At 44.6% G+C, this 17,529-nt stretch overlaps 1 protein-coding gene across 10 annotated transcripts in view; it reads left to right on the plus strand.

Moving 5' to 3' along the window:
- Positions 1-17,529, plus strand: part of LOC138060877 (colorectal mutant cancer protein) — a 213,148-nt gene that overhangs the window by 191,671 nt on the left and 3,948 nt on the right. For all 10 annotated transcript variants that reach the window (XM_068924301.1, XM_068924299.1, XM_068924302.1 and 7 more), the window contains 3 exons: positions 4,254-4,460; positions 5,480-5,577; positions 16,851-16,973. In XM_068924301.1, the coding sequence (XP_068780402.1) occupies positions 4,254-4,460; positions 5,480-5,577; positions 16,851-16,973 (428 nt within the window). The remainder of the gene's footprint in view (positions 1-4,253; positions 4,461-5,479; positions 5,578-16,850; positions 16,974-17,529) is intronic.

Raw genomic sequence — 17,529 nt, forward strand, 5'->3', positions numbered from 1 at the left:
ATTCACTAAATGATCAGCTGTCTTTTGACATGTGTTTTGCACTCCTAACTAGACTTAGCACACTGGATTTGCACTGCAGGAATTGTCCCCGGAAGAAAATAACGTCTTGATAGTTTGTGTGCAGTGGAACCTGGAATAGACACACGTTTTACGTAGGTGTCTGGAGTCAGTGTCAGTCCTTTCTGGCCCAGGGGAACTGACAGCAGTGTCCGTTGGTTGTCACTTGTTGTACTTTGTGGGAATTCATAAGTTCAGAAAATGTCTAGGTTTCTGAAAGGGACATAGGGAAAAGTCTCATGCTTGTCAAAGCCTGGAAAGCAACTGCTCTCCTGCTGCAGAAATTGAAGACTCCCGCCTTTCTTCTCTGTGTGGAGCATTTCAAAAGGCAAATAGGCAGAGCTGTGCTCTGCTTGCTTTGGTCTTGAGAAAACGTGCTGCCTTATTAGCATCCGTGGTTGTTGCTCAGGTCCGCGTTGCAAGCGGCTCGTATGTTTGACAAGCTATAGCAGTGCTGAACCGAAGGGGGCAGTTCACCAGGATGCCGTCACCTTCGAGTTTATTATTCGTGTCTATTATTTGGAGCATGCAGCTCATACAAAATAGCCTATATATCTGCCTTCTTCTGAGATGATAGGAGAATTTCAATTTTCTTACGGCAATTTTTGTTTTACTTGAAGCAAATGGTCTCATGGTGCTGTGGGGGACTTTGTCAAGTATCTCTGTAATCTGTTCCCTCCATTCTTAGCAAGGTTTGATGGGGCTACTCAAGGATTTCCTACACTTTTGGGTGTTAACAACCTGCTGCCGTGTTCTTGAAACATGCATCTCTGTTGGAATCTCTGCTGCATCTTTCAGCACCTTTCATTTATGACTCCCAGTAAAAACTGGTCACCACGTGAGTTATGTTGCTTCTTGCATCTATGTGTTGTGCTGATGGTATTACACATTCATTCTTTATTATTGATGAATCTGGTCCGTAAAGAGATGGCTTGGGGTAGTGTCGGGAAGCCTCGTACTTTGTTCTGTTCCAGTGTTTAATGATGCCGTGTTTATTCTCTTAGTGATCCAGCGTATAAAACGTAGTAGGTCCACCACTATTTCTGTAAAATCCGATTCTGTGCTTCGAGCAATAATTAACCATGTTTCCAAATATATTTTTGGCTGCTGTTTGTCATCATTCAGTGGATCTGGCTTTGAGGTCAGTTGTTGTTGTCATGCCCCAGTTAGCAAGGAGATTACTTTTGATGGGTGTAAACAATTCTTGGTTTGCAGCCTTTTCCTGCATTTCAGAGGACTCAGAATCTAGATAAGAAGTCTCAACTCTTTCTTTGATAATTTTTCCTCCTTTGTGTACAGATGGTGATAATATTGCTTATAATGTGCTTTGAGACGACAATCTCTTTGCAGAAAATGTCAAGAATCCTTTGTTAAAGCATTTAACAAATGCTCTTATACCTGTATAGGGTAAAATACAGTTAGCCAGAGCTTTCATATATGCTTTATCTGCTCAGGTATTTGTTTTGCTTCTGAAAGATAATGTATTCCACCTTGTGTATTGTGATCCTCTTGGGGCCCCTTTCCATGACTTTCTAGAACATTTTGCCACGTAAGAGTCCTTGCTGTTGGATGTGCTCATGTCAGAAGAATAAAACACAAATTTTAATTTTGAGCGTGCTGTGGCATTTCTGATTGCGTTGAATCCGGGATGTTTTAACTTTCACTCATGCTTTTGCCCAGATTGGGAATTGGAATATGACTGCAGATACAAAATATTCCCCAGTATTCAATGGCTTTGTCTTGAAATGACTGCTAGATTAGGCGCTTGAAGCTTGTGAAGCTGCATGGTTCACCCAAGTCTTGTGCAATCAGTTGGAGGAGTGGCCGGTGGGCAGCTCCTCTTGCAGTGCTTCGTTTTGTAACTGCCCCTTGTGCTTCAGGCCCGCACTCTAAAAAAACATGTATGTTAAACTACAGAGAGGTTCACCAGCATCCTTTAATTAAAAAAAAGGGAGGAGGAGATAGCAGATATAGAGATAAAGCTGATGTTGCCATTGAAGTAAAATTTGGATGCTATCTTAGAAAACATATTTTCACGGAAAAGTTATTGCATATGTAAAGGCTAATTAACTCTATAAATAAACCTGACTTGCTTACATTTTGCCCCATCAAATGTTACTAGTTGCCACTGTCCCTTCAAGTGTCCGTACCAGCATCCTCAACTTGTAGATTCGATTTTTAACTTCAGTCTTTCCTTTCCCTTCCTTTCTGTTCCTTTTCTGAGAGCCCCTATAAGACATGGGCTGACAATCCCTCTACTTTTCCCCTGCTTTATCTTTGCTCCTCATCTTCCAAGTCCCCATTGCCCTGACATGAGAAGACTAAGGGATGGGGTGGAGGGTACCTTTGGAGTCCCCCCTTCCCCCCACCCCGGCAAGAAAAGTTTTTCCTCACATAAGAGCCAAAAGACTGTTCAAATTACTTCACAGCCTTCACTAAGTAGATTAATGGCTCTATAAAGTGAGGCTTAAGCTCAGTGCATATACTTTAAGCATACTAGACAATCCAGTTCAGCTCCTATAACTTTCATTTTTGCGAGGTTGGTATTGCTGAATAAGCCAATGATTACCTGCGATCGCTGTAACTGTACTGCCTCTGTGAGCGCTGCCTGCACTGTATCTGGAGAGTGAATTTTGGGGTAGGAACATGGATTCTCTTCTATGGAGAAAGTTAATCTAAATATGTGCCAAGATTTTTGTTTATATGGTCTTTGTTAACAATGGATATTGTACAAAGGGAATTGTATTTGAAGGATATGACAAGACACTTCTGACATTTTTGTGACCTAGCATATGATTTCTGTTTAAAAACATCACTTTTTTTTTTTTTTTTTAGACTGGCCATGTAACAGGGAACTTTTTTCTTTCAAAGATGTTTACAGAGTGAACAAGTCTAGAGCTTGAACTGTAATACAGAAAACAGCTAAACAGCTGTGTGAACTCAGTGTTAGAGCCCATGAAGTGAACTAGTGTGTGGCAAGCTCAAAAATGAGAACATGCTTCTGGAGGCTTTGGTTTGGGGGTTGGTTTGTTTGTTTGGTAGTGGGTTTTTAACATATAATATAGATTAAATTTTAGAACAATTTTTCAAAGTATTCTGCGGACACTGGGTTTTCATAGGTTCAGAAAATAACTAGACATTTCATGGAAGAAACTTTTCTCAAGAGTTGTTAAACCCAAAGACCTCTCTGGTTCAAGAATCCTGTCAGCTGTGATGCGCAGGAGGCCAGGAGAGTGGGCTGAAAGGCCGGCCACTGGGCTCTTGCCTTGTTCTTATAATTCTGCCCAGGCAACTCTGAGCTGCTGTCAGAGAGCAGACGTTCAAGCGGAAGTCTATCCCCACATAGCTGTCGTTACGTTACGATATTTGACAGCCTTGTCATAACTATCAGAGTGGCAGAAGAATTATGCACAAGAACTAGCTCTCAGAGTTGAGCTTTTTTTTTTTTTTTTTTTTTAAATGAAGTACCAGTTTCCATCTTCTGTGGATCATATTTAGGGAAGAATGTAAGCTAGTGCAATTGTAATGGACCTGAAATTGTCTGACCATCTTGAGGAGGGAGACTAAAACAGGACATCTGATGATGCTATTCGCAGTTGCCCTTTTTGGCTAATTGATTGTGCCACAGGGGCTGGCAGTATGAGGCAGGAATATGTGGTCTGTGTTTGCTCTGCTACTTCCTCAAGTTTCATTCTAGTGTAATGAGGTAAACAGATGCTAATTCTTATTTATCAGTTGCCTGGAAACTGTGGCACTTCAGGAGCTATTTCACAGCAGCTCAGGCACTCCTGTTTATGGGGCAACAGTCTCGGAAGGGCAAGGTGGAACCGCAGCTTCAGCAGCTGTGGTATCGCTCTCAGATCCTTGATACTCTAGGTGCGGCACCTCAGCTGGTCTAGTGCCTCTGGGTTTGTTTCTGAGAGAGTGATTAAGGGATGGCACAGCTCCTGACACTCGCTTAGTCTCAAGGTATTGCAGCCCTCTGAGTCTCAGCTTTGCAATACTTTTCAGTTGCTTTTGCTTACAAACATGCTGTGTAGTCATATTCAGTGAAAAAGCCTTCCAGATGCTGCTAGTGTTCTTCACTGAAAAGAACACTCTTGAGTAGTAGGAGTGAATGAATCCCTTGTTAGATGTGCCTTCCTTTTGGGTATGTAGTCCCAAGAAACAGCATGCTGATAACGTTTCTTCAACAGGAGGAGATGGCAGAGCTGAAGGCGCAGCTTTACCTTCTGGAGAAGGAGAAGAAGGCGTTGGAATTGAAATTGAGCACCCGAGAGGCCCAGGAACAGGCCTACCTCGTCCACATCGAGCACTTGAAGTCTGAAGTGGAAGAGCAAAAAGAGCAGAGAATGAGGTCTCTCAGCTCTACTAGCAGCGGCAGCAAAGACAAATTGGGCAAGGTCAGGAATTAAAGCAAGTCTCCAAAACCAGTGTGCCCCTTCCTCCCTACAGCGTTTAGCATGTTAATCATTCTGCTCTTCTTCTATATGTGCATGCCTTTTCCTCCAGTTATTAGATGATTCCTTCCATCCTGTGATTTATGAGTGCTTTTCAGGGTTACTGCTAAACCTTGGCTAAAATGAGGTTATTGTTCTTGTGAATGGCTTTGTTGTACTCCTCCCAACTAACACATAAGCTGCTGTGGATGAGCATGTTGTGTCTTGCCTGTTGCCAGGCCTTGGAAGCAGATAGCAGTGGTATAGAAGGTCTAAGCAAAACACCCGCCCCTCACCCCCACCCCCCACCCCAAAATGTGATAAACTGAAGGTCATTTCTCTATGAAGCAGCTAGAGCATTGTAGTTATAATCTCCTTTTGCAAATCAGACGGTCTGTAATGATTTGAGAATGAGGATTTTTCCCCTTAATATGAAATTTATTTAACAGTTTTTCCCCTTAATATGAAATTTATTTAACAGAAATATATTTAACAGTTTTATGCATTTTCATTAGTAGTTTGCGTGAAGAAATAGTGATACCTAGGAGAACTTTAATCCTGTTCTTTTAGTTCTGTGTCCCCATGAAACCTCACTAGTGTATTTAAAAACAAAAACAGAACTGTGGTAGGGCTATCCTTATTTAAGAGTTTTTGGCAAAGCATCGTCTGAATTTTTTTGGTCCTGTGCTGCTTTGCTTCAAGTGTGGTGTCAAAAGCGTGTAAGGTACCAGGAATTATGCATGCTATAGTCAAATTCTGCAGATCAGTGTGCTCTGGTGGTTTAGAAGACATTTAGAAGGATCTGCAGAGTATGAATCTGATAGTTCATTTCTTGCTATATTGATACGCTGCCATGTTTCTGTGACACTGTGATGTTTATTGCACCTCCATTTTTTAAAGTAGGTGGGAATTTAGAGGTTTTCAGAGTTCTTCCATTAGATAATAAGCAACTCCAAATTAGATAATCTTGGCTCATTTCTCAGGAATGCAGTGATGGCACCGCAACACCGTTAACGTTAGCTGAGCTGAGACCATACAGCGAGAGTGAACTGACTGCTGAACTGACAAACGCGCTCAGGCGGTAAGCAACTCCCTTTACTGAAGGCATGACTTGTTCTGTAGGTCTTGAGCGAGATTTAGTTCTGAGCCTTAACTCGTACCCTGGATCGGTTTTAAGAACTATCACAGATGTTTCCTTTGAGAAGGAAAAGAATCAAAGTTTGTTTTTCTAACCTTCCCCTCTCTTCTGCTATTGTTATTCGGTTGCTAAAGTCTTTCCATGGTGCTCCTCTCCAGTGTTCATACAGCTTCTCTCAAATCCAAATGAAGTTTATCCTTAAGAAACCTTTGAAATGTTGGGAATTATTGTTCCAAATTTAGGCAACAGGAATATGAGGGCAAAACCAGTGATGTATCTTGCTTGAGGGCATGCAGAAAGCCAATAGTAGAGATGGGATTTGAATCTGATCTTTGGTTAAGAAGGTTGGTTGTAGATTAGAACTTGGGTGAGAGTTGCAGGAGTGGGAATTACAGTGATTTTGGCGATTCAGACACTGCATTTACCTCCCTGTGTATGTAAGCAGAGCCATAGTTTGATTACAAAGGAACGCTGTTGTGTGAAACATTAGCTCTCTGACAAGAGAAAAAAATTGATGTCTTGACAAACTCTTTTTATCAACAGCCGTGTTTTAAGCCAAAGCTTTCAGTACGATTATACATTAACTAGGCGTGTGTTTGTGCAGCAGTTTTCACTGCACCCAATATGTGGTAGCGTTCATGGCAAAGATACTGTTTCAGTAATCGTTTCAATTCGTATCCCACCTTTTGTAAGACACGGCCATCTAATGTCCGATTTGGTTATTGTATTTTGAAACTGTCTAAAATGCTACTAAGGATTTTGGTCAGAAAGAGAATGTTTTGCTTTTCCAGCATTTGAGTGCTCTGTAATGGTGGAACATCCTCTCTGACAGCTGTTGCGTTTCATTCTTGAACCACTTTTTTCATAGGTGCAGCTCGTAGTGTGCCTAGGGACGCTTAAGCCTAAAAGGTATTATGTAAAAATGTAAGATCGTTGCCACTGCAAAATCAATACAGCTTATACCATTTGCTTAATAGTCTGGCAGTTGCTGAATGTTTAGTTTGCCTGATGCAGGAAACAAAAATTCTGTGGTTAAAAAAAATCAAAACTGTCATTTGTGCGTGGGTGGATAAAACCCAACAACAAAGTGATTTAAATAAAACAGTGCACAGAGCCATTGGCTTCCCCCACACCCCCCAGGCTCGAGTCCTGGTGTGAGCAGCTCTGTTGGCATTTTCTACCTTCACTCATGCCGTAGCTTTTTCCTGTTGTTGTTTGCTTCTGGTTTCAAGAAGGTGCCAGTGACCTTAGTTAGCAGAGACTTGAGTAAAGTCATGAAATGTGGTTTGTTGACTACACAGAGGAAAAACTTTGCTTTATCTACTGTGCCTTAAGTTGATTAGCATGGATTTCCAGCTAGGGGCCTAGCAAGTACAGTTTGTCAGGCAGAAATGGGAAAGAAAAATAATCGGATTAAACTGTACATAAATTTTGGAGCAAAGTCTGTGTAATGGAAATATGACTGTACTAAATGTGACTGGTGCTGCCAGCGGGGCTCAAGCACAGTTTCTGTGAGCTGTGTGGACAGGGTATTTTTCTCCCTAATCAGTGTGCCAGCCAAGTCAGGCTGAATGCTTAGTTTCCTTATCCTGCAGTCTTCTGTCTGAAAATCAATAGAAAGTCTGTCTAACACTTGGGGAAGCCATGCTGGGACGTGGTTAGCAACAGCTATGCTTAAAAAATACCAGCAATTCTTAATTGTGGTCTTGGCATAAACGGAGTCGCAGATACCTTAGTGAGATTTATTCTATCGTGGATTCACAAAAAGTTATAAGATAATGGAGGTGTATTTTACCCTGTGCAAGTGCTAAAACACAGAACGGTCAGGAGTAACTGTGGCACCTTTAGGCACAAAGTGGCTTTAACTGCCTGTCCTTAGCAAAAGCCAATTCGTCAGCGCTCTTTCCACTTGTGTGGAAAGAGGAGTGCCAGCACCCTGCATGATCCAGGAGGTCCTGCAGGCTCCTCCAGCACCCTCCTTTCCCACTAAAGAACTGGGACCAGAATTTCAAGTAAAACATAATTTTTCCAGTTACTGTTTTTGCTGGGGGGGGGGGGGGGGGCAGAGGGAGATGTGAAACAAGTGAGCTGAGTGCTTCCACACTGAATCTGAAACCTAGGGGCAATATTTAAACACAAACACTTGGGAGTATGTCATGGCTGGTTTTAGTTAGTGCACACATCCAGCCGTTGGACCTATCTATTGTACCTCCAGGCAGTAGATATTGGCGCAGGGACCAGCGGTTCCTAGGACAGGGGACTCAGACTTGACACCTCCCAAAAGTCCAGTTGCTTTTGAAGCTGTCCCCCAATCAGTGTGTGATTTCCTTCAGCAGCCCCGCTTGCTGCCCCTCTCCCCATGCTGCCTTCCCAAAGGCAGAAGTGCTGGCGGCTCCCCCCTTGGTGCTTTGCTGGTCTTTCCCTCTGTTGCTGCAGAGCTGTCACATCCTTCTCAGTTAATTGAAGCAGTGAAACCCAAATAAAACTGCAGGAGGCTGTTATGGCCTGGGTTTTGGCGTGGTTTGGAAGCATTAATGTGTTCACAGTCTGCCAGTGAGTTTGCAGCAGAAGTCTCGTCTGCCGAGGTTGCCTATCTTCCCTCTGCAGACACAGATTTTCTCTTACATCTGGAATCCATGTCTTGGAGCTCCCTGAGGTGTCGCTAGTAGTGCTCATGAGGGGAAATCCCAGGGAGGGGGGGATTCAGCAACTCCTCATTTATTGTTTCATTACATATTCTAGTACTCAGGGTATCCCATAGCTGTGTTCCATGTCAAAACCAGTCTTCAGGGCTTTCCGCAGAAACTGCTTTTCTTTTCCGTGGCCAACCATGTGTTAACTAGCAGAATTGTAAGTTATCTGGAAGTTATATGTTGTAAAAGTTGCATTTACGTTACCAAAGTTTCCAGTGTTGCAGGCTAGGACTGCTAATTTGGAAATGTTCCGTTTCAGGCAAGTGCGAATATTTTCTGCCAAAGACTCTCCAGCAATTTTTTCCCCTCCCTCCTTTCTAATAGGCTGCTGGAGTGTTTCAATGGACATGAAGCCTCTAAACTTCATTTTCTTGAGTTTGACACATTCATAAACGAGGTATTTGGCAGGAAATACTTCATTCTTGGGAGAGTGAAAATGTATTCCCAGCAGCCTGATGGCCTGGTGCTGACGCCCTTGTGGGCTGGTGCCGTAGGCCAGTTTTATGAAAGAGGATCTGGTTTGAATCTCCAAAAACCAGGAGTGTTACAGTCTCTGAGGGAGACCTTAAAATGGCATGTTCCTTACTGGCAAGTTCTGCCCTGCTGCTGCAGGGGAAAGGAGAATTGTAGATTACTTATTTAAGTTTCTAACTTAAAAGGCTCATACCAGCTTATAAATGTGTTAGATATGGCAGGGAGGAGGAAATAAGAAAGCTTTCTGGAGGGAGCGCTCTTATTTTAGCAGGTGACATGAAGAGTCTCTCCCCCATCTCAGTTCTTTTGAGTCTGTGCAGAGTGGCCAAGCTGGCCGGGACGAAGCTTCTCCCCAGACTTGGTAGAAATGTTCTGATTATTGAGGTCCTCCCAGTCTCTCATTGTATTTCCACTTGCTGATAGCTTTTGTGTCTGCCCAGAGGTATATTTTATTTATGTGTTTAAAGAATCCTTTATAACCATTAGAATATTTGGGCAGGAAGGATTGTGACAATAGCAGGTATTGGTCGTGATGGACACAACGCTTCATGTCTAGACTGTTCAGATCTCAACTGGGTCGGTACTGGCAGAAAATGATGATCTCTAATTGCTGTGCAGGGTTATGTGAGTTAAGGGAATTTTGTCAGTCTAACCACGTTTCAGTATCTACCTTGCAAAAGGGTGACTTTCCGCCTGGCGTCACAGCAGAGAAGCTGTACGTTTACCATGCCTGATGGCTTTTGAACCAAAAGACAACTTGATAGTGATGCTACCAGTGGGGGAGTAGCCATGTAGATAGAAAAGGGCAGTAATCAGTAGGACTGGCAGTTACCTTCTCTTAACAAAAAAGTCCTAGGTATTATATTTTGCACAGAGCTACTGTCCTGCCTCTCTAGAAGTGGAAACTCCATATATTTCTAGAAGTGCATAGAAAAGTTGTCTTATTGCAATAGCTTCTGTATTGAGACACAGTAATGCTCTTTGTAGACTCAGGCCCTTATGCCTGCCCCAGGACCACAACCCTGTGCTGTGCCAGCCTTTGTGGTTCGGGAGAGCAACCGTTTCAACAGAAAGCTGTGCTAAGGCAAGGCAGCAGCTCTTTCTGGGCACAAAGGCAGCTGGGGTTGTATCAGGCCACGTTTTTATTTTAAACTTCCACAGACTTCAAGTGTGGTGATATCCTAGTTTGACTTGGCTTTCAAGGCTCCCCCCCCCCCCCCCCCCGCAGTGTTCGTGATAACAGGATCCAGGAGTAGGTAGAAGCATCTCTGAAATTCTGGCCCATCATGAGCATCAATACGGAAATGAAAAAAGGAAGGCCTAAAGCCCATGCTGTTATAATGATTCAGATTTAAGACTTCTATTAAGAAGTGACTCAGTAAAATCCTCTTTCTGTTTGGCCAAAATAGAGCGTGAACACACAGCAGCTAAAGGCAGGGGCAGCGGGGAGCATTAGCACTTAGGAGCAACGGATGAGTGTGTCTAGTGCCTCGTCTGCTGCTTTTTGTCAGAGTTACGTTGTACTTGCTTGTTTCTGTCCTGTCACTGTCATGGCCATTAAACGGGGAGATGTGGAGCTCTGAAACATTTGCACGCCTCACACTGGCATGGACCGCAGCCATGGCTGATTTCAGGGATCTGTGTTTTTTCATAACTGTGCAGCCTCCTGCTGTGGTTTCTCTTGGCCGCCGGAGGGGCTCAGGAGGCACGGGGTGTTTGTGGAAATTCCCGCGGAGAAGCCTTCCTGCAAGAAGGGAATGGCTCACGGTGATATGAGGGACAGACTCCTCAGATGTCTTGGGTGGCTGTTTTTTCTATGTGCTTCACAAATAAATGTCATTTTTCTTTTCTTCTATTTTTGACATGGAATAAGTAGTTCTCCTTACCACTGAGTGGTTATCTAAATTGCTGCGCTGCTGTGCACTTTGACATGATTGTCACAGGGAGCTCCAAATAGCTCCAGGTCTGGAAAACTTCCAGGTCAGGCTGGCAAAGCTGGGTGGGAGGTCTGAGCACCAAGTGCGGCAGGCACTCGGCTGCCTCCCTCCAGGCCCGTCCTCCCTTTCTGCCCCCAGCCTGGGGTTTCCGTGATCACTCCTGGCCTGTCCCCCTGCTGCCGATGTAGCACACGCGTGTGGTACCCACTGATTTCTGAAACCAGCTCCGAGCTTCTGACAATCAGGAAAAGAGTGATAAAACATTGTACACCAGCAAAGCATGCTTTAAAGCATTTGCTGTCTTCTCCCTCATCAGGAAAGGATACCTTTGGATGGGTGGCAAGCAGCACTGGTGTACTGAGGTCCATCAGTGCCCAGGGTGGTGGGGTAGGAAGACATGGCATCTGAAGAAGTTAATATTAACTCTTTTGGCATTTGCATAGTGTTGTTTTGTTGTTCCTTAGAAAAATTTCTGTTGTATATTAGGTGTTTTCCTCAGCGGGCCAACCCAGAGCAGTGAGGCAAGCGCGCTCTTCAATTGGCTTGGGGATTCTGCATGCAAGTCTGACCTAAGATGTTAGTTTAAACTGCTGGTGAAAAGAGGATTAATCTGCATTTGTTTTAAATGTCCAGCTGTGCTCTCCTGAGAGGAGTGGAACGCCTGGAGAAAACGCCTGGAAGTATGTGTCATCCTGTTTAGCTGGAAGTGGAGGAGAAAAAGCCAAAGAGAGCCAAGTGAGGCAGGGTGCCGTGTTTTTATCAGGAGGATACGGGGAAAGGGATTGGGAGCAGAGTGGTGTGGGCCTCCCTCGCACAGTGGCATCGTAGCTCGGGGCCGTGGAGGAGATGCCCCTCTCCTCCCCCGGTGCCGCGAGTGGGGGCTGGCGCTCAGGGGCGGCCTGGGTACGTGGGTGCACAACCACGGGGCCTCCGGCCCTGGGCTGGCCACCCCAGGGTGGCTTTGTGTATGCAAAGCAGGGGGCCGGGGTGAGCTGAAGCTAGCGGTGTCCTTCTGGCGGGGGTGCCAGCCTGTGAAGGGCTCTGCTGCTGGCAAGCAGCGCTTCCTGGTGGGCAAGAGAGGATGTTCCCCGACACGGCAAGACGTAGGATAGTCAGGCCCCAAAGGGCCCTGACTCCCTCAGCCCTGCTGTAGAAACCTTTCTCGCCTCCTGATCTGGAGAGACCTCGTTATTCCTTTTTTGCTCCAGGTTTGGCAGGAGCCGTGGGTGCTCTTGACCCCAGGCAGAGAGTGCGGAGGGGTAGAGAGTGTGCTTGTGCTTGTTCAGCAGGGGAAAGAGTTGGCTGGGAAGGCTCCAAGCCAGGGGCAGAGAAACAAGCTGTCTGCGTGCCGGGGAAGAGCAGCTTCCTGCTTTTGCAGCATGGGGGAATTCTAGAGAAGATGAGCAAGGGCAGGAAAATCTGCCTGGGAAGAATTTTGGCATAGAAAACCTGAACGTGTCCAGAAAAACCCGGAAGGAAAGGAACGCAGAATTCCATCTTTGTTGCCAGCACATTAGACCTTTCACTGGACCTGCTGGTTTTTAGTGGATGAGTGTAGGCTGTAGGGCTCTGATTACACCTGCTCTGAGCTTTTAACAGCACAGTCGGGGATTTCCTCAGCTGACTTCTTGAGTGCCCTGCAGCAGGGAGCCCTTGCAGTGCAAGCGAACCGTACTCGCAGATCATAAGCTTGTTCCCTGTTTCTGGGGATACGCGCTCATTTTCGCTGTGGGTATGAGGTGCCGCTGTTGTGTTTTCCACAACTCCAACAGCCAGCTGGAAGAGGAACTATTGAGAGCAAAAACTGTGCAGGCTTCTGCAGTCCAAATGACTCCTGAATTGGGGGGAATCATAGGAATCGCGTTCTTCTGAAAATATTTGCCTCTCCCTCTCTTCTTCCAATCAAAATGCACACATAAATGCTTTCTCAGGATCCATATTTTTCTATGTTGCAGCCCAGGGGCACAGTAGCAGCATGGGTTTGGCACGTAAGCTTCTGTGCTAGTTCGTTCTCCAGACCCTGGAAGATTGCCTGGCAGGAGGAGACCCTGCCGCAGCCACAGAGCTATTCCTATCGGGACGATGTTCGAACGGTCTCGTGACACGCAGTTCCAGCCTGGGTTTTGCCAGGTTTTAAGAGGCTCTCATCCTGGAAAGATACCGCGTTATGAATAGGACTGTTTTCAGATGTTCTGTTTTATTAAGCCTGCGCTTGCTTGATTATTCATCGCCTGCTGATTTATAAGAGCAGTCAGGAAAGTGAAGTGGTGCTGCGGATTCCATAAAGACACCTAAGCCTGTAACGTAGTGATGGGACACAGAGTGCACCTCAAAGATTCATTATTACTCCCGTACGTTGCCAAACTAAAGGATCAGTATTGGAAAGACACAAATAAGGAGCATTCTTTCCACCCAAACTGAGCTAATTAGTGGTAGAAAAAGAAGTGAGAACAGTGAGCATTGTGAGGCATGGGATTTTATGAAGGGGTAGAGCTTTTGCTGACTGACCAGGAAGGTGCAGCTCTGAGGTCTCTGATCTGCTGCTAAAAGTAGAAGATGCAGCACTGTGGGAGAAAAGCTTAGTTTGCAGGCAATTGTCATTAAGCAAGTGTTTGCATCTTCATTTCCCAGACTAAAACAAGGTATTTACTGTCCCTTTGCTGTTGCTGCTATACTGTCCATATGCCTGGGTGAAATGCCTCTTGAACTGAGGATATATAGATAGATGTTTTTAAGCAGGAGCTGCAAGTCCAAAAGTGTTCAATTCCTATCTGTTGTTTTTGCCATATTTTGGGAGGTGTATGTAGAGCTCCAGCACACGCTATCAACCTGCTGCATTGCTTTCCATGGGAGTAAGGTAAGAGCAGGCAGCTGTGCTCTTTTCACTGACTTCTTGACATCAACACAAGGCAACAGAACTGTCTGGATCTTGCCACTACAAATTGAGGATGCATATGTTTTACAGGTATAATCTATGTTTGAGGCGCCTAGCTTTGAAGCATTACTCCTCTGCTCAAAGCCTATTTAGCTAGATGGCTTAGAACTAGCATGTGAAAGTTGTTTAACTAGCCTGGGGTAGTCAGCAACGCGCTGGTTCTGCTGCTTTGGCAAGCAGCAAGACAAAGATACTACAGGCCAGATGTGAAGAAACACTGCAGATGTTTCCGTGGAGTTGAGAGTGAACATTACTGCTCGAGAGGTGTGTTTGCAGAAACAGAAACAAAAGGTGATGCGATAGTCTTATCGGGTAGCACTCACCGTAGCAGCCAAACTTCATCATGCGTGAAAAGTTCCTCCAAGACTTTCTGTCATTTCTTTCTTAGTGCCTTGTCCATTAGGCTCCTGTTGCAGCCGGAGTGTTACAAATTTCAGCTAAAATAAATTGTGGCTCCCGTGGGACTGTGCACAGTATCTTCAGAGCAATACCTTTTCTTGTACTTAAAAAATCACAGGCTGATTTAACATTAGGTTTCTTCTTTGTTCCCCTCTCCCCCAAAAACTACAAATGCTTGTTCCAGCCGACTTGCTATTCCTGCTGGGTGGCAGGGCAAGATGCTGTGCTGCTGGGCCTCCTCCAGAGCCCCTGCTGGGCAGTTCTTGGGGACAAGCACCAGATTTATGCCACTTGGTTCTGTTCTTGCATGGCTCTTATCAGTGGTGTCATGCGCACAGTTAGATAATAGGTCTGACTTCTGCTGGGTCTGATCTGTTCTCGTTTGATCTTATATTGCAAGTAAAAACTCCGGGATTTTTTAGTTCTTATTTTCTCTGCAGAACACAGATTTCAACTATAGACTGTTCTAAGTCCTTCTATTAGCTAAAGCAGGGTATAAGAATTTATATTTGGGGTGAAGAAGATGGTGAGCTCTTAACACTTAAAGGGAAAAAAAGTGAGTAACCTGAAAGTTAATGTTACTTTAATCAAAGGTTGCATAAAGAATACTGAGGATTCTTGATCAACAAGGGCTCTCTTATGTCCTTTTTAATTTGTCCAGTACAAAAGTGTCGGCAGTGTGCTGGGATAGATTGCTAGCTTGGACTATTTCCCGGATGTATTTTGTCAAGGCCCTTCTGCTGCTGAAGATGGACCCGGTGAGACGTGCCTCATGAGCTGTCTGTGTCTCTGGTTATAAAATGCTGCCATGGCCAGGCCGGCCTTGGAACTGCAGGCTAGTACAGCAGGGATTTCGGAGCATGAGCTTGGTCTGAGGGCAACTTCAGAAGGTTTTGCAAACTCTGGGGCAATAAACTGCTGTCAGGCTCTTCAAGTTTTAGAGAAAGTCTTTTGCTGTCTCAGAGTGCAGCTTGAGTTTGGAGAAGTGCTTTTCTCTAGTTTTCAATGACTGCCTGAAAATGAAGTACACTGGCAGATCAGGGGTGTTCATTTTGGTTTGGGCTGGGTTTTTGGCCCAGCTGTCAGCCTTGCAGAGGCAGCCTTGGCTTGGAAAACCTTATGGAGCACTTCTCTTCTGGAGCATCCATTCGAGCAGTGAGGGGTCTGTGAGCCAGATCACGCCTCAGTAATGGCCTTTTCAGCAGCCTCATCAGCACGGAGCCCTCATGTTGGGATCTTCCATCTCCGATGAGTATTAATTCCCAAGGTGCTCAGGGAGCTTGTATGGGTGCTAGGTGTAGCCTTACTGTTGAGATGAAATCCAATTCACTCGCAGCAACACTGACTTGTGCAACAAAAACAGGAGGAAAAAGCTGATCACAGCAAGGTGGTTCTAGGCAGTAAAGCACGGACATGTGGCTCCATACGTGCAAACTTCCCAAATGTGATGCTCGGCATTAAAAAAAAAAAAAAATCTAACTTTGGTCCCCTCTCTTCAAATCTCATAGCTTTCTCTCTGTGCTGCCTACGCTGGGAGGGTGAGTTGCTGAGAAAGGCTCCTTGCTGTCTGCTCCAGAGCCCCCAGTCAAGAGCTGGGGGCAGCCGGTCTCGGTGTCGGAGAGGGCTGTGGGCAGGCGCCAGCCCCGCGGCTGGGAGCTCCCTGGGAGGAGGCAGCGGCCCAGGGGGGCTGCCCAGCTGGGGGCTGCTGCGGGGCAAGGGCCCAAGGCTGGGCCCCACCGTCACGGACCCGCAGGCCGCATGCTCGCTCACCTGGGCCAGATGGTGCCTTTTAAGCTATCTTTAAAAAAAAAAAAAAAAAAAAGCCATCTGTAAACCCCAAACGTTTATACTTATTCCTCTCCAGAACTTCTGCGTTGTTTTCTTTTTCTCTTTGTCTCTTAGATCACGAGGTACCTTACTTCCGTTTCAGCGCTCTTCATGTCATTTTTTGTTGGTTATTGTTTTAAACCTCACTACTGTAGATTATATGAAGGAAAAAAAAGAGCATTTCCTATAAGAAAATACCTGTGTGTTTATTTCTTCTGCATTTCTTGTGCTTGTCCCTTTGTGTCTGTACTCCCTTCTCTGGTTGTTCTTAACCTTCTCTGTTTCCTGCTGCCAAGTGGCCTGGACTCACTGGCTCCTCAGAAAAACGAGGGGGCTCCAATCAGATTGTAGTATCAGTTATTCAGGTAAATTTGAGGCAGTAACTGAAATTGACGGAATTTCTCTGAAGCTGTAGTAATTCATAAGAAAAAATTAATTTGATTAGCTTTACTAGTAATCCTAGTGTGCTATTCTTAATTAAAATTTCTGTATGATTACCATTGTTTCCTTTTTCGTCATCGTTTTCCTTACTGTCTCATTCAAGATGCAGAAGGCGGCAGATGCCAGGCATTGCATCTTTGCAATTATTTGTGAGTGTGATTCAGTTCATACAAGATCACGATCCATCAGAAAAGTTTTTCACCTTTTCTGTCTACTGCAGCTCTGATCCTATATTCCAAAATGATGAATTTTATAAAATCGATCTTTGGAAGAAGTTTAACATAGGAACGTTAACTCTGTATCAAAGCACTGTATCAAAGTTGTTTTTGTTTTTTTTTAAAAAAAAAAAAAAGCAAATCCTGTGTTGTCCAAGTAGTATTAAGGAAAATATTTTCAGCCTGCCAGTCTTAACACACGGAAGAAACTTGTTGGCTGCATGCATGCTCTTGCAAGTTGAAGTGTTATTTCTGTTTTGAAAATTATTTTCTTATTCCTTTTCTCCTGATCCAGGGAGAAGAAACTGAAAGCTAGAGTGCAAGAGTTGGTGAGTGCTTTGGAGAGACTCACAAAGAGCAGTGAAATCAGGCATCAGCAGTCTGCAGAATTTGTTAATGACCTTAAGAGGGCAAACAGGTAAAGGATCTACTAGCAAATGGATGCAATTTTTTTTTTTTTTTTTTTTCCTTTGGCCATGTTCTGGTAACGCACTGTAGTCCCCTCCCTAGCTGAATAAGGAGCTTCTGGACCCTTGTCTTCATGCTCATGACTCTTGAAGGTTATAGTTAGACGTGGGGGAGGATATAAACCTGCCATGCAGGATACTGAAAACTACATAACTAAGAATAGAGCAGGGGAAATAAGTTAATTTCAATTGAGTTGTTATTATTAAATGCATTATTATTAAACAAAAATGTAAATCCCTCCATCTGATCAGGTTTATGTATTGCAGTTATTTTGTTTAAATCTGCTCCCTTTTGCTGCAGCCTTATTAACAAACTGGCTTCCAAAACCCCTCTTCGGCAGCTGTACCTCTGTGAGCAATAAAATTGCCTCTCTTGGTAGTAACTTTGCATGGACTGAGAATATTATGGACTGTAGCTCTCCCTCCTGCAAAGAGCCTATAGCTCACAAAGTAATTTTCACTAACTGTATTTATAGGAGAGAAAGTTTTCTCCCCCAAAGAAACACT

Source organism: Struthio camelus, chromosome W, assembly GCF_040807025.1.
Source record: "Struthio camelus isolate bStrCam1 chromosome W, bStrCam1.hap1, whole genome shotgun sequence".
NCBI classification, from domain to species: domain Eukaryota; kingdom Metazoa; phylum Chordata; class Aves; order Struthioniformes; family Struthionidae; genus Struthio; species Struthio camelus.